The 22164-nt window shown below is 33.7% G+C and overlaps 1 protein-coding gene across 3 annotated transcripts in view; it reads left to right on the plus strand.

Moving 5' to 3' along the window:
* SMCHD1 (structural maintenance of chromosomes flexible hinge domain containing 1) overlaps positions 1-22164 on the plus strand; it is a 143696-nt gene that overhangs the window by 76055 nt on the left and 45477 nt on the right. For all 3 annotated transcript variants that reach the window (XM_055324007.1, XM_055324008.1, XM_055324006.1), the window contains exons 26-34: positions 1440-1588; positions 2695-2783; positions 3368-3486; positions 6425-6592; positions 9890-10015; positions 11934-12013; positions 12246-12403; positions 13865-13980; positions 15027-15091. In XM_055324007.1, the coding sequence (XP_055179982.1) occupies positions 1440-1588; positions 2695-2783; positions 3368-3486; positions 6425-6592; positions 9890-10015; positions 11934-12013; positions 12246-12403; positions 13865-13980; positions 15027-15091 (1070 nt within the window). The remainder of the gene's footprint in view (positions 1-1439; positions 1589-2694; positions 2784-3367; positions 3487-6424; positions 6593-9889; positions 10016-11933; positions 12014-12245; positions 12404-13864; positions 13981-15026; positions 15092-22164) is intronic.

Here is a 22164-nt window from a genome sequence, read left to right on the forward strand (position 1 = left end):
AACAGTGCACAAGGATTCCCTATTTTCCACATGCTCAGCAATACTTGTCATAACTTGTGTTTTTTATTGTAGTCATTCTGATAAGTGTAGGGTAATACCTTATTGTGGTTTTGATTTGCATTTCCCAGATGATGAATGATGTTGAGCTTCTTTTCATGTGTCTGTTGGTCATCTGTGTGTCGTCTTTGGAGAGACACATATTCAAGTCTTATGCCCATTTTTTAATCTGACTGGAAATTTTTTGGTGTTAATTTTTATGCATTCTTTATATATTTTGGATACTAACCCTTTATTGGATATGTTTTATGCAAGTATCTTCTCTTACTCAGTAGATTGTCTTTCTGTTTTGCTGATGGTTTCCTTTGCTGTGCAAAATTAATCCCAATAGTTTATTTTTGCTTTTGTTTCATATGTCTTAGGAGACATATCTAGAAATATGTTGCTATGGCCAATGTCAGAGAAATTACTTCCTGTGTTCTCTTCTAGGATTTTTATGGTTTCAGGTCTCACATTTAGGTCTTTAATCCATTTTGAGTTTATTTTTTATGTATGGTGTTATAAAGAGGTCTAGTTTCATTCTTTTACTTGTAACTGTCCAGTTTTCCCAACACCATTTAAGGAAAAAGATTGTCTTTTCCCCACTGCATATTCTTACCTCCTTTGTCATAGCTTGATTATATAATTATGGGTTTATTTTTGGGGTCTTTATTCTGTTCCATTGATCTATGTGTTTATTTTTGTGCCAGTGCTATATTGTTTTGATTACTACAGCTTTGTCGTAGTAGGCCTTCAAATCTGCTGCTGTGATACTTTCAGCTTTGCTGATCTTTCCCCGGATTGCTTTGGCTGTTCTAGGTCTTTTGTGATACCATACAAATTTTAGTGTTACTTACTCTAGCTTTGTGAAAAATGCTGTTGGTATTTTGGTAGGGAATGCATTGTGTCTGTAAATCTTTGAGTAATATGGACATTTTAACAATATGAATTCTTCCAATTCATGCATGAAATATTTTTCCATTTGTTTGTGTCATCTTTAATTTCTTTCATCAGTGTTTTATGGTTTTTGGAGTTTAGGTTTTTTGTCTTTTGGGTTAAGTTTATTCCTAAGTATTTTATTCTTTTTGGCGCAGTTGAAAATGGTGCTTTTAAAATTTCTCTTTCTATACATTGTTATTAGCAAATAGAAATACTACCAGTTTCTGGGAAAATATCCTGCCACTTCCCTGAATTCGTTTTTTACTTCTACTGGTTTTTCGGTGGAGTCTTTAGAAAGGAAGGAACTTCTTAATCTTATAAATAAACCACCACCATTTATGGTCATAAAGGGAGGTGGGGAGGATGAGTTATAATTTAACTTTGATTCTTCAGTAAGATAAGAGGCAGTAGGAGGACCTTAGGCTAAGCTTTATATTTTTCTTAGAATATAATTTTTCTTTTAGGTTAATTGGACTCCTGAGATTAACAAAGAACACTTGCTACAAGGTCTGCTTCCTGATGTACAAGTGCCAACATCTGTGAAAGATATGCGTTATTGCCAGGTTTCATTCCAAGATGATCATGTGTCTTTGGAAAGTGCATTTACAGTAAGGTTTGTGGGAATATTATATTTTGAGGTATTTCAAAATTCATGATAAGAAAAATGCTTTTATCCAAAGCATACTAGTGAAAGTTGTTTTTAATGTAGAAAATAATTGTAATTTCTATGAAATATGTGGTAGGTTGTCTTTGGAATAAAACTTCACTGGAGATAGTGATTAATTCATCAATCTTTCATCTCTTTGGTTAAATTCAGTCCTGTATTTTACTCTTTTATATACTCTGTGCTTAATTGGCTCTCTGGTATTTGTAAAATCTAGAACTGTCAATAAAGGAAAACCCCTCTAGTGCAAGCAGCAGTGAAAACACCTGTAAAATGACAGATGTGAAAAATATAAAAGGTAACAGTATGACCAGTCAATATGTTGTTCACAAGGAAAAATTCTTTCATTTTCTAGTGATGATTTTTAAACCTGAGTCCAGATAGACCTAGTATTACTAAAAGAAAAGGAGAAGACTTATGCAAATATATATATAAAAAATCTTTCACCCAGACCTATCAACTCCTTGCTCACCTGTTCCAGTAAGCTCATTCACTGAATTCTTCCATCCATTTTCATAATATTTCCAGGCTCCATATTTGAGATTTTTTTTTTAAGAGAGCATGTATGTAAGACGGGAGGGACAGAGTGAGAGGGAGAGAGAGAATCTCCACACCCAGCACAGAGCCCAATGTGGGGCTTGATCGCATAATCCCGAGATCATGACCCAAGCCGAAGTTAAGAGTTGGTCACTCAACCAATGAGCCATCCACGCACCTCTGAGATAAAATTTTTAGATATAGTACTCTCTACCCACAGCCTGATCTCTTGATGATGAGTTATTCTTACTGACCTGCCTTTTCTTTCTCAGTTCCCTTTTCATAATTCCTTTTAATCTCGCATAGATGTTATGATTTATCACTTCTTTGCAAGCTGTCTTTTCTCTATTTCTGTTTGGGTTAATAGTGATCTATAAATTGAGATATTTGGAGGAGTGTTGTATTTAAGTTTTAGAAACCAAGTGTTAAATATATATATGTTATTTTTTAGCATATTGAAACTAATTTTTCTCTACAATCAGTGGCATAACTAATTTTAACTTGTTAACTAATTTCAGACCACTTCCTGATGAACCTAAACATCTAAAATGTGAATTAAAAGGAGGAAAAACAGTACAGATGGGCCAAGAGCTTCAAGGAGAAATAGGTTAGTATGGTCTGCTTTTTTTCTTTAAAATACTTATGTAATATGTGCTTATATTTATGTTTTGGCATACACGATCTAAAGGAAAACCTTAGTTTTATATATATTTATTGGTTCAAAATCCATTGTTGGAAAAGATTGCTGTATTTTCATGGTCTTTGCCTAGGCCAACATAACTATGAAATCAGTTTGGCAAAAATAGTTTCGTGGGAAATGCTGGCTTTTGTTAGAAATAATAATAGTTAATATTAAAAGTGCAAAGTAAATGTATCAATGGAGTCCTAGATTTTTCTTATATCTAGAATATTACATAATACTAAGTTATTTTCTTCAAATATTGATGGTGAAGAATCTGATTAACACCATATTAAATATATAAATATAAATATACTTAAGTAGATTCTTGGTTTTATTTTTTGGTGGTTATTATAAAAGAAGCAGGTATGATTACTTTTTATAAAATAATACATAAGAGAACAATGTTAGTGGTTTTCTAAGCATATTTCAGTATATAAATGTATTTATAGACATTTATATCTTTTATTAAAAGATAAAAGTTTGATTTTAAACTTTTCTTTTTTATATAGTTGTAATAGTTACAGATCAGTATGGAAATCAGATTCAAGCATTTTCACCAAGTTCATTATCTGCCTTGGGAATTGCTGGGATTGGACTTGATAGCTCTCATTTGAAAACTACCTTTCAGGTATGGCTGCTTTTCATTGCAGTTGGCTTAGACCATTGGTTTACAATTAACAAAATTTGGGAAAAACTAAAATAAAAGAAATTTGATTTTGGTGTTTACAATGCAAAATCATAAAAGGCATTAAAAAAGATTTTGTAATGACAAACTTTAAACTCAAAAAATAGAATAGCAGAAGTAATTCTGTGTTCCTATCACAGCCTCAATAATCATCACTTTCCCCATTACCATATCATTTTGAAGCAAATTCCACACATGATATCATTTTATCTCTAAATATTTTCATGTGTATATAGAGGTAGTTTTTCATGATTAGTAAAATTTCTTAGTGCTTACGTCCTGCGTTAAATAGGAGGCTGGGGAAGAAACTAATTGGACAAATTTGCAACTGTGGAGTTGAGATTAGCTTGAAAAATAAGAACGAAAGTGGAATTATTTCTTTAAAACATGCGAGCAAACATGATGTGTTCTGTTTGGAGAGATCGAAGACAAATTTTTTGGGGAAAAAAAAAAGATGTCTTTTGAGTTGGGCCTTTAAGGAACCTGCCAGGCCAGAGAAGATGAAAGAGGAGGAAGGAATTCTAAGGCCAAATAAAGTTGAATCCATTCAGAGCATTTAATGCTTTTTTAAAACTCTTTATTCCTTTTAGAGCCTCCAGTACATTTTTAACTTGACAAAATAATCACAAGAGTAGCCTCTTTGTTGCCCTTCCTTACTAGAGTTTCTTTTTTCACTAATCTGTTCGACACAACTCATTGTATCTTAGCAGTGCTGAAGAACTTTTCGTGATATTTTGTCTACTTTACAAAGGTAAAGTTTAGTGTCTGACTTTCAGGTTCTTCTATTATTTATCTTCATCCCATGTATATCTGAAATCAGAAGATAACTATGTTTCTGCTGTTATACATGAACAATCTCTATACATAGACACCCAACCTTGCATTCAGTAATTTCTCCTAAATTGTAAACTGCCTTCCTATATCTTCAATCTTCCCCATCTGTTCGATTCCCATCAGGATGTAAACATGCTGTCATATCTCACATCTTAAAAAACAAATTGCCACCCTCCTTTCCCCCTCATACTGACCAAAACGTCCTTTGGCCCTAATGCTTTGTCCACCTATTGCTCTATTTCTCTTCTTTCTATAGTATAACTCCTAGAAGGGTTGTATGTATTTTGTTTTCACATTTTTTTATGTCATTGTGAATTTCCCATTCTCATTTTATGCCACCTATCAGATCTCAGCATTTAATGCTGTAAATATAGACTTTCATCTCCTCAGTATGGCCTAAAATATCTAAGGTATTACACTGAAGCATAATCTCACACCTTTCTCCTCCCATAGCTCATTATTCTTTAGTCAAGGTGACTTACTTTCTTCATGTTGTCATTTTACAACTGGTATATACTATCTTGACTCACTTTCAGTCTCTGCAGAAGAAATGGAGCCTTCTGTTTTAAAACTAGTTTTTTAAAAAATAGTGGTTTGGATGGGGGGGGGTGGGAGTAAGTAGTTTTAAGATGTCACCATTTCTTCAAATTATTTCTGCATTTACATAAAATGTACTGCTATTCTAAAGTACGTTCCTTTGATAATTTCAGCATTAGACCTTAAAGAGTGCCTTTCACAATTTTATACTTAATTCTATTTGGACTCATCTACAATTTGTAAATGCATATACAAATTTCATCTTCAAGATTTTCCAGAAGTAAAGGGGATCCTTGGGTGGCTCCGCAGTTTAGCACCTGCCTTTGGCCCAGGGCATGATCCTGGAATCCTGGGATCGAGTCCCACGTCAGACTTCTTGCATGGAGCCTGCTTCTCCCTCTGCCTGTGCTTCTACCTGTCTCTCTCTCTCTCTCTCTCTCTCTCTCTCTCTCTCTCTCTGTGTCTCTCATGAATAAGTAAATAAAATCTTTAAAAACAAAAAAAGATTGGAAGTAAAACTGAAAGAACCTCGAAGAGGACTTAAACAAGAAATCATATCTTTGAAAGGGCTTTTGGTGTTTCAGTAATAAATGTGGAATTCTAGGTTAGACTTTACATATTTTCAACTTTCAGTATGTTTTATTAATGAATATTTGTTTTCCAAATACTGAAAAGTTCTGTGCTCATTGGGATTTGGGCAGAAATTAATTTTAATTATTTTTGCCATCTCTTTGTATAGAAAATATTGTACAAACAGTTGTTTGAGAATGTAAAACATGAAATTTTAAATCTGATTTTTAAAAATCTGATGGAATAGATTTGTACTCAGAAATTTAAGATGACAAAGTTATTAACGGTCATTGTTAAAATATGAATGGTATCGTGCTCCTGCCAGTATGGAATTAGTTTTTATCATTCAATCACATTGCAGAAATTATAGGCTAGTTTCATTGATTCTCATTAACATGATGTGAACTAGCGATTGAGCAGTAACAAATCAAAGCCCCTACCTTCTTGGAGATCACTTTATAATGGGAAGAGCATACAGCAGGTAAGAAGTGAGTGATAAGAAAAATAAAATGGGGTAATGGAAACAGTGCCATTATGTTGGGTGGTCAGAGAAGACCCTCTAATCATGGTATGAGAGATAAAAAGAGAGGTCATGTAGGTTGGTAAAGAATTTTGCAAATAGCAGGAAAGAACAACTGCAAAGGGTATTAAACCAGCATATGCTACTTGGGGAATAAAAAGACTATAAATAAGAAGGACATTAGAAAAATATAAGGTGAAAGGACATAGCCAGAACCTTTTAGATCTCTCCCTCACAAAAAAGAAATTCAGTTTCACTTCTCAAGGAAATGAATTTCATAGTGTGCCAGTATTGGTATGTGTCCAAGGTATTTGTCATTGTTTTATGCAGAAATATATAATATTTTCTTTTTTTTCTTTTTTTCTTTTTTTTAATTAACCATAATATCCTGTCTTTTCTCAACCTACTTTTCTTCACTAGGAAAATACACAAAGTATAAGTGTAAAAGGCATCAAATTTATTCCAGGCCCTCCTGGAAATAAGGATCTTTGTTTTACTTGGCGTGAATTTTCTGACTTTATTCGAGTGCAGCTAATTTCTGGACCACCAGCAAAAGTTCTCCTTATAGACTGGCCAGAATTAAAGGAGGTAAGTAACTCTGCCTTGATTAAAAATTTATTATCACATGGCTTATTACTTTCAGATTGTCAGTGGATCAGCGTAGATATATTTTATTGTCAAAGTAATAACATAGCAATAGTAATAATAACAAAAGGACAAAATAATATTATTCTGAATACTTTCATCACTTGTGTTCTCATTTGTTAAAAAATAGTGTAATACTTATGAATACTATGTAATGTGCAGAATTGTTGATCATTAGATTGCATACCTGAAACCAATGTAACACTGTATGATAATTTTACTGGAATTCTAAGTTTATTTTATTTTTTATTTTTCTTAAAGACTTTATTTATTTATTACTGAAAGACACAGAGGGAGAGAGGCAGAGACATAGGAAGCAAGAGAAGCAGGCTCCATGCAGGAAGCCTGATGTGGGACTCAATCCTGGGACTTCAGGATCATGCCCTGGGCCGAAGGCAGGCACTCAACTGCTGAGCCACCCAGGGACCCCTGGAATTCTAATTTAAAAAAAAAAAAATTTTAAATATTGTAATTCACACTTTTAAAATTTTACTGCAGAAATTTATAAATCTGTAAAAGTGAAAATAGCATAATGAACCCCCTGTTTCAACAGTTACTATTTTTTCCCCATTTTGTTTCATTATTCTGTCTTACTATCTTAAATGTTTGCTCTGGAGTTTGAGAAGTATGCCTTTCTATGCAGGTAGTTAAATCTTAAATACTGATTATGCAAATATCTGTTAAATGTGTTGAATTTTTAACTAAATGTTTAGAATTCCAATTTTGAAAAGTTTAGATTTTGGTATTTGTTTTTGGTCTAACAGGGCCTTTACCTGTTGGTATGAAAGCTTACATTATTTTCTAAAGGGAAATGAGCTTATATCACCATGGTAATGAATGAAATTATGCTATTAAAGGAGAAGATCATCTAAGAAAAGTTTACATTACCTGTGCCCTAGTTTGAGATTGCCCTTTTTGATTTGTGAGTTTAAAATAACAAGTGATGACAGTGAGCATTAAGAATTTTTTTCTGTGATATTGTGTCGACTGAAGAGTTTTACTGAAAAGCCAGTGCATTTATTTTTATCTAGGAGCATTTATACTACATAAATTAATATGTTCTTTGTGCCCAGTAATGTCAATAAAGGATTTGTTTATTATGTTATGAAATAATTTTTTACCTTTGAGGTGGAAAAATGTTGGCATGTCCATCTTTTAATATGATTTTGTGTTGAGGAATGTCAAAAATAATGATAGCTTAACTCAAATTTCTTAAAAGATTAATTTGTAGACCGTAGAAATCCAGAAATTTTTAAGACAAACCAATTTCTTGTTCTGTTACAGACATATATATGTAGATAAGGCTATAAAAGTAATCATTGAATATCTTGTCTTCCTAAAATTTCCTGATTAATTCTTGACCCACTTTCCCCCTAAGCAGGATCTGAAGTGGAAAAGGGTAACTGATTTGCTAACTAGCTGATAAACAGACAAAAATATACATAAATGTTATATATTTTTCTCATTTAACCCTAACATGATGTATTATTATCATTCTTATTTTATAAATGAAGAAACTGAAATCCTGAAACATAAAATTCCATGCCAGTACTAAAAAGTGGGAGAGGGCAGATTTGTATTTATGAATATTCGATTTTGGATACTAGCTTTTTCCACTTTTTCCCAGATAACTTTATGACTAAAAGTGTGGGCTATAAGCTATTTTTAAAGAATATTCTTGGGCAGTCCCGGTGGCCCACCAGTTTAGTGCCGCCTTCAGGGGCATGGTCCTGGAGACCTGGGATCGAATGGTCCTGGAGACCTGGGATCGAATCCCACGTCAGGCGCCCTGCGTGGAGCCTGCTTCTCCCTCTGCCTTGTCTCTGCCTCTCTCTCTCTCTCTCTCTCTCTGTCTCTCATGAAATAATAAATAAAATCTTTTAAAAAAATAAAGAATATTCTTTAAAATTAGTCACTATTTGATGTGTAGACAATTAGCATGATTATGAATAAAGTACCACAGGGCAGCCTGGGTGGCTCAGTGGTTTGGCGCTTGCCTTCGGCCCGGGGCATGATCCTGGAGACCCGGGATCAAGTCCAGCATTGGGCTCTCTGCATGGAGCCTGCTTCTCCCTCTGCCTGTGTCTCTGCCTTTCTCTCTGGATCTCTCATGAATAAATAAATAAACTTAAAAAAAAAAGGAATAAAGTACCAGGATATGTTTGCATTTGGAAATTGTCATCAGTTTTTTTTTTTTTAATTTGGGCTTTTAATAAACTTTGGCAGATGGAATATAGTCAAGCATTTTAACCAACCTAGTATAAGGGCATCTTTTAAAAAAAAAATAAGTTCTGCCAGAAATAGATTATTAATTTTTTTCCCACTTCTAGCAACCTCCTAACGTTATTTGTTAACCAACAACCTCCCTGTGATTGGAGGCAACACAGGGATCATTATTGACAGGAGATGATAAATCAGCTTTACTTTATCACTAGTTTGTTCTCTCCCATCTTCTTTTTTTTTTTTTTTTTAACTTTTAAAATCTGACTTATTAGATTGGAACTTTATCAGGTTTCTCGCCGAACAATGTGTTTCCTTTTAATATGTTCAGTATTACTAGGTCAACAGGCAAATTCCCAGCATTACACAAGCCTCACATAAAGGAGGGAAAAAACAGGAAGTATTTTAAACCAACAAGACTGTAGATTATCAGTGACTAGTCCTATTTAAGGAGCACTAGAAAGCTGTGTATTACTGCTTCATGTAGAATGGCAGAGTACTGACAATTGACAGAGGAGCTAAACTATAACAGCCAGTACTACATCTGAGAACCTAAGATAGGCTTTTATTTCCATTAAAGTCATTCTAATAAATAACTTAGGAATGTGTTAAAAGCCAGTAATGTTGGATGCCTGGGTGGCTAAGTGTTTGAACTTCTGCCTTTGGCTCGGGTCCTGATCCCGGGGTCCTGGGATTGTGTCCCACATCAGACTTCCTGCAGGGAACCTGCATCTCCCTCTACCTCTCTGTGTCTCTCATGAGTGAGTAAATAAAATCTTAAAAAAAAAAAAAAAAGCCAGTAATGTCAAATGCTGTTTTTTCTTTATTATGTTAATAATTTCTATAGGAAGATGATCACTTGTGACATATAATTTGACTTTCAAAAGTTTAATTGATGACAGAAGCCACTTGTGACTAGAACAGAGCTAAAAGTTAATCATTTAACATGTGTACAAGTAGTAATTACATTGTTTGGCACATATGTTTTAGTGCTTCTTAAAATACTTATATCTATTTTAGTCCATTCCAGTGATAAATGGAAGAGAATTACAGAATCCTCTCATTGTTCAGCTTTGTGATCAGTGGGATAATCCAGCACCTGTATCACAAGTTAAAATAAGTCTCATAAAAGCTAACAATTTAAAGGTAGGTTTTAAATATCCTTTACATAATTTTCTTCTCCTTAAAATTTTGAGTTTCATTGTTATGATAGTGTTATTAGATGTCATATTTTAAAAAATATAGCCTTATATAACCTTTATGATTATTGTTTAGTTTAAATCAAAGATTTTTGATAATTATTTTGAGGAAGTAAAGTTTTTATCTTGGAAGCAATGTAACAAGGGACAACATTCTATAGTTATGATTGAGTGGTTATTACATAATAATAATATTTGAATTTCAGAATAGGATAAATAGATAACACTGAAAAGGTGAGTAAGGCAAATAGAATGACCTGCAGTATGGGTTAAGGAACAAGTAATATTCAAAAACCTTACAAGCTGAGTCGTGTGAGTACCTGTCCTCTACATACTTACGGAGAGCTACCAGGGCCTAGGCATAGCTGGTACACTGATACCAAGTTGTATTTTAGGGTATGGGGCAAGCATGAATATGGCCTTGTAACATTTGGGGGGTAAACATAGTGCTTGATACCAAGAAGTCCAAGATTAGGTACCACCTATTTACATGAGCCATGGGATAGCCAGTTGTTTAGGTTCTGGTGGGCACTTCACCTACTACAGAGTTGGAGGGCCCCCCATGAGGAAAAATAGGTGAAGCTGCCAGCTGCAAAGTTGTATTTTGATACAGACCCTCCTGTTGAAGAAAATTAATTTGTCCCAGTCAGGTTGTTACCCAGCAACATGGAAAGTTCCTGGGGTTATATTCAGATGGGTTTAAGTATCCCTCTATAAACATTTTATAATTTTATTGGATGAAAACAGTTGATATTATGTAAATATTCAGTTCTACATTAATTAGTTCAATAAGAATGCTAACAGAGATTTCCAGGACCTGACAAGTTGATCTTCTATATCATCTGGAAGATTAAAGTGCCAAGAATGGCTTGTGATCCACATGGACTTGTTTTCATAGTAAAATTCTTAAAGACTGTTTAAAGAGACTATGATATTGCTTGCTATACAACCTAAAATAGAAGCCTTGCTTTAGAAAAATGAGTTGAGAGTGTATCAGAGAGTAAATGAGATGGGTACAAATACAGGATTTTATTCTGTCATTTTGATATTCCTTCTCATTTTTGTGTAACTATTGCCTTTTTTGTTTGCATGTACCATAATTACCTAATTTTTAGGTTCCATTAAGCAGAAATAAGAATTAGGGCTTAGGAAAGAGTCTGATACTCTGCTACAGCAGTTTACAAATTCACTTGAATTCTTAATATTTGCTTCTAGAAGAGAAACTGATTATTTTTTGCCACAAATAAGAATATTATTTTAGTTTCTAGAGAAGCATTTGTAGAAAGCTGAGAGATTCTTCTAACCAATGATTAGTACCATTGATTCCTAGTCATTTGAAAGTAAACTTTGGTCATCACTGAGAGAGTCATAACTGCAACAGATACAAGAAGCACATCTGAGTAAACATAACGAGAAAGATGAAATAACAGTATATAGTATTACATAGTATTATACTGTAGTATAATAGTAGTATTACAATGCCTTGGCTTAAACATGTATTTATGTTTATTTCACCTGTGCCATTCTCTTCAACCCCCAGTTTTGGAATATGCCTTCAGTGTTTATATAACCAAACTTCACTTGAAATACGAATGTTATTGAAACAGTGAACATTGAATTCTGCAACTTAATAACAGAAATACACTAAATTGTAGTTTAATCGGTAAAGATAAGTGATTATTGTCCTTTGGGTTATGTAATTATGTATCACGTTATTTCTACTAGTTCAGATTAGGACATTAAAGATTTTAAAAGTGTGTGCAAATGTAACTTTTAAAATAGTAATGGAGGAAAGGAACACTGTAATAGAGGAAAATAATTTGATCTCTAGAATTTTCTAATTTACTGTTTTGTTTTGTTTTTAGCTCACGCCTTCAAATCAACAGCATAAAACAGATGAAAGGGGCAGGGCTAATTTGGGAGTGTTCAGTGTTTATGCCCCTAGGTAAGAACCAAAAATTTGATAGTTGTTAGTATTATAGAGATTGATGTTTCTTATTCCTTGTTAAAGTTAAGAGTAATAATTAGCCTTCTATTTAGTGGAAGGAGATGGAACTAAACAGGAATAAAGAGGTTTTTTAAATGAGTTAAACTTTGTGTAAATTGTCTCAGAATTTTTAAGTTATAACTAATGTAATTTGAACCCTTTGTCTGTTTTTTTCCCCTCTCCTTGTTAGAGGAGAACATATGATGCATGTTAGAGCCATCTATAACAAGAATATCATAGAAGGACCTATAATTAAGTTAATGATTCTTCCAGACCCTGAAAAACCTATTCGTCTCAATGTTAAATATGACAAAGATGCTTCCTTTTTAGCAGGGGGTATTTTCACTGGTGAGTAAGTGACAAATTTCAAATAAATTTGTAATGATAATTTGCTTTTTACATTAAAGGAATAAGTTATCTTCTATGTTAGGCATGATAAAAAAAAAACAAGCCTGTGATAGTCTTTTAAATGGCAAAGAAAGTACATTTGTCTTAGTTTTGTTTTCTTTCATCTCTGTGTCCTATATTCATTCCCCTCAATGGTTAAGAATAAACTGAAAGTTTCTACATAAACTGAGAGCCTGTTGTAATTGAGTTTGTAATTGTTCATTCACTGGATTGTGAAGTTCTGCAAAAGTTCTGCCATTTAGCAATGGCAAGAAATATGGGGGCTCTACTAAATAGGTTGTAATGTCATCTTCAACCAAATTAGAACTAGGATTAAAAAAAAAAAGAACTAGGATTGCTTAACTTAATTTGAAAATAGATCACATCAGAATTTATGATTAAAGATGCTCTAGAACAAATTGGGCTCTTAGACCTCAATGGAAATTGTCATATTCATTATTGGAACTGTCTAATGCAAGAGACTCTTAAGCAAATAATTTCAGTGGAGTGCAGCAGGTGCCAAGTCAATAGGAAATGGTATTTATTACCATTACCATTACCATTGAAGACCTCTGTTTTCTTGAATGGATAAATTCCTATACATAATTATAGAGAATAAAACAAGCAGAGCAAAACATTTAGAATAGAAAATTAATCATTTTTAATAAGTTACATATATACAACCTTTATAGTCATAATTATGAATCTGTTTTGGGTGATAAGACCTATTTCCTGTGATTAAAAAAGTAAATCTATCATATGGGTACCAAATGAATGATAAACATAAGGGGAATACTATATGTAAAAATAGTTTAGCTACCCTATGCTATTAAAAATCATGAGAGAGGGACGCCAAGGTGGTTCAGTTGTGTCTGCCTTTGGTGGCTCAGGGTGTGATCCCGGAATCCCGGGATTGAGTCCCCTATCAGGCTCCCTACATGGAGCCTGCTTCCTCTCCCTCTGCCTGTCTCTGTCTCTGTCTCTGTCTCTCTCTCTCTCTTTATCTCTCGTGAATAAATAAATCTTAAAAAAAAAATCATGAGAGAAAATAAACACTATATTCCCAGAATATATAAAGCATAAGGATTTATGACCAGTTGCCTTAAACCTAGGTTTAATATGAGTATCCAGTCTAACCTTTGGTCTTGCCTAGTAGAATTTATGGCATTACAGACTGAAAATAAATCAATGGACTAGTAATAGCAAAGATGTATGTGTTACATTTCTGGAGGAGACTTAGCACTAGAGAGAGTTGTCTGTTGTGATTAGTACATTTTTATAGACATGATTGGGGAATGCTGATTGTTTTCTTCAGAATTTCATTATTAATATTTAAACAAGATATATACTTTAAGACATAGAGTTATTTAACCAAATCCATTAAATGGACTAGAAAATAATTTTTAATATTCATCATGACAGATTTTATGATTACTGTTATTTCTGAAGATGACAGTATCATTAAAAATATTAATCCAGCACGTATTTCCATGAAAATGTGGCAGCTGTCTAACAGTGGGAACCGACCACCAGCAAATGTGAGTTCTGGAAAGCATTATCAAAGTTTAAACTAGATCTTATATTTAACTTAAAATTAAATGTACTTAAAATTAAATATACTAGAGAACTAGACATTAACCTGCGTCATCACTTGAGATTTTAAAAATATATCAGTATGTCTCAAAATTAGTGTTGGTGCCTTTCAAAAAAAGCAGCCTACACTGTGATATTTCTTAAACTTTTAAGCTATATTATACTTTAAAATTATCTGAAGGACAGTGGCATAGGGCAAAAAGCCATTGAATACCACTAAGAGATAATATTGACAATGAGATAGTAAAGAGATATGATTGGATACACTTGCAGGATAGAGAAGGGGGGTGGAGTGATGAGAACAGTTTGAGGTCTAAAAGAGCACAGTCCAATAGAAATATAATACAAGTCCCACATGATATTTATATTTTTCTAGTAACAACATTAAAAATGTAAAAAGAAAAATAAACTTTAATTTAATTTTAACCTAACATCAAATTACTATTTCAGTGTATACTCAGTTTTTAAAATTTATTAATGAGATTTTACATCCTTATATGTTACTAATTCTTTGAAATTTCCTGTGTATTTTATGCTTGTACCCATCTCTTTTTGAACCAGATATGTTTCTGTTGCTCAGTAGCCACATGGAGCAATTGGCTACCATATTGGACAGTGTGAACCTAGAATTGAAAGCTAAAGCATATTAGAGTGTCTTAATTTAACAGTGCCTTTCAGGATTTATGATTCATTTTAATTATGTGTTTAGGAAACTAGCTTCCTAGATTTATACTGTCCCATCAAGCAGCTGTTACCTTAAAACTGTGTCACCACCATAGAGCTCTATTTTGTGCCCTTTAATAATGGTATATCATCATGACTCATCCCATTATTAAATTTTAAAATGCATGTAAAGATATGTGTGTATTTATAAATCCAGATGTGATCTGTATTTGCATTTGGGAAAGATAATATAAAGTTTCATCCTGAATATACTATATGTTAAATGTGATTTCTCCTTCCCCCACCTTCACCCCTACTTCCTTTCTAGGCAGAAACATTTAGTTGTAATAAAATAAAAGATAATGACAAGGAAGATGGCTGTTTCTACTTCAGGTATTTCTCAAATCATTTGATATTTTTGTGCATAATGTTTACAAAGTGATTTCAGCCTTGATGGTACTTGTCTGCTCAACTTGGGAAAAATAATTTATGATTGAAAAGAATATGTTTGTATCTCTTAATTTTTCTCAGGAAGTATTTTGAGAAAATGTGTATTATTTGTAAGCTTTGTAAAATGGTTTGGGGAGAGACTTGTGATAGTTATATTAGCTTTCAAAACAATTAAAATCATCAAAAAAATAACATTGTCAGAGTACTTTATGTTATTATATAGGAGGTTTCTGTAGTTCAAAGCTTAAGTGTTATGAAATAAAACAGATTGAACTAGTTTTTTATGGTTTAACTATATGACTTTGAATTTAATTCACTTGAATTTTTGTTTCTCTATTCTAGACTTCTACTTTGAAATAGGAAAATTGGTTTTGAATAGACTATGTCCAGGATTTCTTTCATTTATTTTTAAATGAGAAATGTTCTTTTAACTTTTAGACTAAGTTTTGTTTCTTCAAATATATTAGTCTCTTAAATCATGTAGAAAACAAAAAATGCAGTTATAAACATTGTTACAATAATACTGGCATTTATCATTGCCTGTGTATTTACCTTTATTGAGATCTTTGTTTCTCCATGTAGTTTCGAGTTATTGCCTGTTCTTTCATCTTACTCTGTAGTATTTCCTTGAACATTTCTTACAGGCCAGGTCTAGAAGTAATGAACTCACTTAGCTTTTGTTTATCTGAGAATGTCTTAATTTTTCCCTCACTTTTTTTTTTTTAAGATTTTATTTATTCATGAGACAGAGAGAGATAGAGAGAGAGAGAGGCAGAGACACAGGCAGAGGGAGAAGCAGGCTCCATGCAGGGAGCCTGATGTGGGACTCGATCCCGGGTCTCCAGGATCACGCCCTGGGCCAAAGGCAGCGCTAAACCTCTGAGCCACCGAGGTTGCCCTCCCCTCACTTTTCAAGGGCAGTTTTGCTGGATATAGGATTCTTGGCTGACAGTATATTTTTTTAAAGCACTTTGAATATTGGTCCATTGCCTTCTGCCCTCTAGACTTCCTGATGAGGTATCTGATCAGTTTCTTGAGAATCCCTTGTGTGTAATGATTCACTTCTCTCCTACTGCTCTCCATATTCTCTCATTGTCTTTGCCTTTTGAAATACTCTCTCTCTTCCCCTGGTGAGAGGATACTTGCTGGTGTCCTAAAGGTCCCTCAGGTTTTGTTCACTTTTATTCAGTTCTTTTTCCTTTCTGTTCTGTAGACTATGATATCCATTATCTTCAGATTTAGTAAGTCTTTCTTCTTCTACTCAACTCTGCCTTTGAATACCTGTACTGAAATTTTCACTTCAATTACTATATTTTTCAGCTCCAGAATTTGCTTTTGGTTTCTTGTCAGCTTTTCTGTTTATTGATATTTCCATTTTTTCCCTATACCACTTTGATTTTCTCTATGTGTTGCTTCAGTTCTTTGAGCATCTTTACAATAGGTGTTTGTTGTGTTTTGTTGTTGTTGTTAGAGAAAGAGACGGGAGAGTACAAGTTGAGGGTTAGGAGCAGAGGGAGAGGGAGAGAGAGTATTTGAAGAATGGCTGGAACTACCCAAGTCTAGTTTTTATTTATTTATTTTATTAAAGATTTTATTTATTTATTCATGAGAGACACATAGAGAGGGGGCGAGGCGCAGAGACACAGGCAGAGGGAGAAACAGGCTCCATGCAGGGAGCCCAACGTGGGACTTGATCCCAGGTCTCCAGGATCAGGCCCTGGGCTGAAGGTGGCACTAAACCACGGAGCCACCTGGGCTGCCCCCGAGTCTAGCTTTTAAAATAAAAATCTCAAGACCAAGAAATAGCAAAAGTATCTGCCATTCATAGGAAAAAAACAAGTCAGCCAAAGCTGTTCCTGAAAATCCTGATGGCAAACATACTAGACAGGGACTTAAAAAACACCTATCTTAAGCTCAGAGTTGTAGGATTGAGCCCCACGTTGGGCTCTGCTCACCCAGGAGTCTGCTTGAGATTCTTCATTTCCTTCCGCCTCTACACCTCCCCCTGCTTGCTCTTTCAATCAATTCAATCAATCAGTCAATCTTAAAAAATAAAAATCTTTGCTGTGTAGGCAGATGGGCAAAATAGGGAAAGGATATTGAAAGGTGCAAACTTGCAATTATAAAATAAAACATTAGGATGCAGTCTATAGCTTAGAGGATATATATAATTAATATGTATTTACATTAATATGTAAATACTTTGTACAGTGACTGATGGTAGCAAGTTTTATTGTGGTGGTAGTCACTTTTTTATATGTATAAATGTTGAGTCATTGTGTTGTACCCCTGAAACTAATATAATAGTGTATGTTGACTGTATTTCAATTTAAAAAATTAAATTTAAAAAGTGGTTAAAAAGGAAAGATTTTTAAAAATCATGTACACTGTCAATTATACAAATAAAATATATTTCCATATATTGGGTATATTTGAATACATGAAAATATTTGCATTCTTAATGTGTGTCAGTCACTGTGTTTGGTGTTCTGCATATAATCTCAACTTTTTAACCTTTTAAAACAAATAGAAAATTCATAAACTTAAAAAGATGCAGTTTTATGACTTCTCCCAAAGTGAATTTCTGTACAACCATTACTGAAGTCAATTGCCAGGACCTGGGAAGCCCCACCTTGTGCCCCTCCCAATCATTACCTGCTTCCTTCCTGCTACACGTACACACACACACACACACACACACTAAACTCTCTCCTGAGTTGGTTTTCTTTGCATCCCCAAATTCTTCAGTTGTGCCCATTTTTAAACTTCATATGTACTATCTTTTGTATACAAGTTCTTTTACTCAGCATTATAACTTAATGTTTTTCATGGCTTGTAGCTATAAATTCATTCATTTTCATTGCTGGATAATTGCTAGATCTTAGATTATGTATATGTTTAACTTTATTAGCTGGTGCCAAGAAGTTTTTCAAAGTGTTTATGACAATTTATACTCCTACCAGCAGTTATGAAAGTTCCCATTCTACATTCTCCCCAACAGTTGGTTTTATCAGTCTTTTCTGTTTTGCTATTCTTATGGGTATGTAGTGATATTAGGTTTAGTTTTGTGTTTCTTTTTTCATAGTGTATTTATTGGCCATTTGGATAACCTTTTGTGAAGTGCCATTATGGCTTATCAATTTTTCTGTGGAGTTTTCTTTTTCATATTAATTTGTAGCAGTTCTCTATATATTCTGGGGATAAGCCTTTTGTTAGACATCTTTGCCTATTCCATTGCCTTGCTTTTGGACTGTATGATATCTTGAACAGAAGTCCTTATTTTTTAATATAATCAAACTTGTTAATCTTCTCCTTTTTAGGTAGCCCGTTTAATGTCCTTAAGAAGTAATTTCCTTACATTTAAGCCTTGAAGCTATTCTGTATAATTGTGTTGAGGGTTCCTGAGACCACCCCAGGTTTGATGATTGATTTGGAGGACTCACAGAAGTCTATTTATAGTCAGACATCTATGATTTATTACAGTGAAAGGATACAAAGCAAAATCAGGGAAGGGAAAAGATGCATTGGGCAATGTCCAAGGGAAAATATACACAAATTTTCAAGGGTTCTTTCCCAGTGAAGTCACACAGGACTTGCTTAATTGCCCAACAAGTTATGATAACATGTTAGAAATGCTGCCAACCAAGGTAATTTTATCAGAGACTTAGCACTCAGAGTTTTTTAGGCGGCTAGTTGTATAAGGGTCCTCTGCCTGCACATATCAGAATTCAGATTCCCAGAAGGAAAGCAACAGTTTGGCATAAGCCATATTATTTGTAGAAACAGTTTAAGCTTTGTGAATCACTCTTAGCAGTTAATGGTGGGAACCTTTCTAAAATCTGAGTTCACAAATGCTAACCAAAGGCTAAGCTTGTGAGCAGGGCTTTGCATCTACTTTGTTAACTTTTTTTTTTTTAATGAAGTAATCTCTACACCCAGCGTGGGGCTCAAACCCATGACCCTGAGATCAGTAGTTGCGTACTCTTCTGTTGCAACCAAGCACTCCTAACTTTGTAAACTTTTTAAATTATAATTTCTACAGTTATACTTGGAATTAATATTTTTAATGAATGCTGTGAGTTATATTAAAAGTGGGCCATTTGTTTTTATGTATGTATAAAACTATATAAACAGTTGTGGCTGCTTTATTTCTTGAGATCAATTTTTTGCAATGCCATCTTTAAATCCTATGTCCAAATATGTGTACATTTTACTCCATTTGATTTCTTTGCCTGTTTCTCTATATTTTGCCATACCTTCTTGATAAGTTTGGTATCTTATAAAACAAGTCTGCTAACCTTGTTCTTCATGCATATCTTGACCCTTTATTTTCCATATAAATTTTAGAATCAGATTATCAAATATTCAATAACACAGCTTTAATAACAATATCTATGGGGGGGCACCTGGATGACTTAGTTGGTTAAGGATCTGCCTTCAGCTCAGGTCATGATCTCAGGGTCCTGAGATCTAGCCCTGTGATGGGCTCCCTGCTCAACTGGGAGTCTGCTTGTCCTTCTCCCTCTGTGCCTCCCTGCCACTTGTGCTCTCTCTTGTTCACGTTCTCTCCCTCTCAAAATAAATAAAATCCTTAAAAAAAAAATACTTGTTGGGATTTTTGTTTCAGTAAAAATTTGGGAAAATCTTACAATCTTACAGTATGTCATATTCCTCTATTTAAATTTCTTTTTTTTTTAATTTTTTTTTTTTTTTATGATAGTCACAGAGGGGGGGTTGCAGAGACACAGGCAGAGGAAGAAGCAGGCTCCATGCACCGGAAGCCCGATGTGGGATTCGATCCCGGGTCTCCAGGATCACGCCCTGGGCCAAAGGCAGGCGCCAAACCGCTGCGCCACCCAGGGATCCCGAATTTCTTTATTTTCTCTTACATCATTTCATAAAATTTTGAAACAAGGTGTCATACATTTTTCCTTAAGTTAATTTTTAATTAGTTTATATCTTTTCCAGTTTTATTGAGATATAATTGACATATAATATTGTATTAGTTTAAAGTGTACAACGTAATGATTTGAGAGATATATATCCATCCATCCATCCAGGTGTATTCCATAGTAGTTTGGTTACTATCCATCACCTTAATAGCAACAAATTTTTTTCTTATATTGGAAACTTTTAAGATTTACTCTTTTAACTTTCAAATAAACACTATAGTATTGTTAACTCTATAGTTACCATGCTGTACATTACTTCCTCAGGACTTATTCTCCTTTCAACTGAAACTTTCCATCTCCCAGTCCCTGTCTCTGGCAATAATCAATCTCTTCTTTGTATCTACAAATTTGAGGTTTTTAGATTCTACATATGGGTGAAATAATAGAGTATTTGGGAGAAATAATAGAGTATTTGTAATTTTCTGTCTTATTTCACTCAGCATAATGCCTAGATAATTAATATTTTGGATGCTATTTTAAACAACATCCTTTAAGGGGTACTTGGGTGGCTCAGCAGTTGGGTGGCTGCCTTTGGTTCAGGTCGTGATCCCAGGATCCGGGATCAAGTCCCACATCAGGCTCCTGCGAAGAACCTGCTTCTCCCTCTGCCTGTGTCTCTGCCTCTCTCTCTCTCTCTCTCTCTCTCTCTCTCTCTCTCTCTCTCTGTGTGTGTGTGTGTGTGTGTCTCATGAATAAATAAATAAATTTTTTTTAAAAAATCCTTTAAAATTTTTTATTTTGTTTGTTGTTACAGAAATCTAGATGATTTGTGTTTACTCACATTGTAGTCAGCATCTCTCCTAGCCTCTTTAATTTCAGATTCTTTGGGATTTCAAAATATTTGCACATTCATGTCTGTGAATATATGATAGGTTGATTACTTTCTAGTCATTGTGCATTTTCTTTTTCTTGCCATACTGCAGTGGCTTGGACCTTCAGTAAAATGTTAAATAGACATGATGAGAGTGATCATCCTAATTTCATTCCCAATCCTGAATTTCATTTGTAGGTATCTTTATCAGACTGTTCTTTGTAATCATTAGTAAGAAAATTTTCTATTTATTATGAACTGACATTACATTTCATCACCTATTCAAGTAATATGTCATATTTTTGCTTTCTTTTTTAATGTACTGAGTTTTGCAGAACATTAATTTTCTGTATGTTCATTCAGCCAGTCTTGCATTACTGGAGTAAACCCACTTTGATCATGGCTCATAACCAAAATGTGTTGGTGGATTTGTTTTGCTAATTGTTTGGAATTTTTACATTTACATTAATGGGTCAAGATTGCCTATACTGTCTTATATATTCTTTTTAGGTTTGGAATCTAGGTCATATATGCCTTACTACAGTAACTGGGAGAAGTGGTCCCCAAGTCTTGGTTTATTTTCTGGATCTTGTGTGAGAGTTGTCATTATTTCTTCCTTAAATGTTTGGTAGATTTCATCAGTGAAGCCATCTATGCCTGGAGTTTAGGGGAGGAAGGTTGTACTTAATGGATTTAGTTCCTTCAAATTCAGCAGTTATGTGACTATTTGTATTTCCTGTGTCATCTCTGCTCAGTTTTGGTAACTTAAAATTTTCAGTTTGTCAGTCTTAGCTAAATTTTAAAAGTTGTTCACAATTTGTAGACTCTGTAGTGATCTCTCATTCAAATTATTTGTACTTTTGTTAATTGGTTAATCATACCTGGAGATGTAAATTTTGTAGCTCTTTCAAAGAACCAACTTCTGCCTTTTTAAAACTTCTTGAGATTGGTTTTTTTTTTTTTTTTTTGAGATTGTTATTTAACACATTTATTTTCAGCCTGTATATACATATATATGTATGTAAAGCTATAAATTTTCCAAGTTTTTACATTGTTATTTGGATCAAAATATGTTTTAATTTCTATTTTAATTTCATTTTCTGCCCATGGCTATTTTTCAGAAGTATATTGTTTAATTTCTAAATCATGGGATTTTCTTACTCTTTGTTATTGATTTCTAGATTAATTCTGCTATGGTCACAGAGCCTGCCTTGTGTAATTTCATTCCTGTGAAACTGACTGATAATTGTTTT

This window comes from Nyctereutes procyonoides, unplaced genomic scaffold (genome assembly GCF_905146905.1).
Source record: "Nyctereutes procyonoides isolate TBG_1078 unplaced genomic scaffold, NYPRO_anot_genome, whole genome shotgun sequence".
Lineage (NCBI taxonomy): Eukaryota > Metazoa > Chordata > Mammalia > Carnivora > Canidae > Nyctereutes > Nyctereutes procyonoides.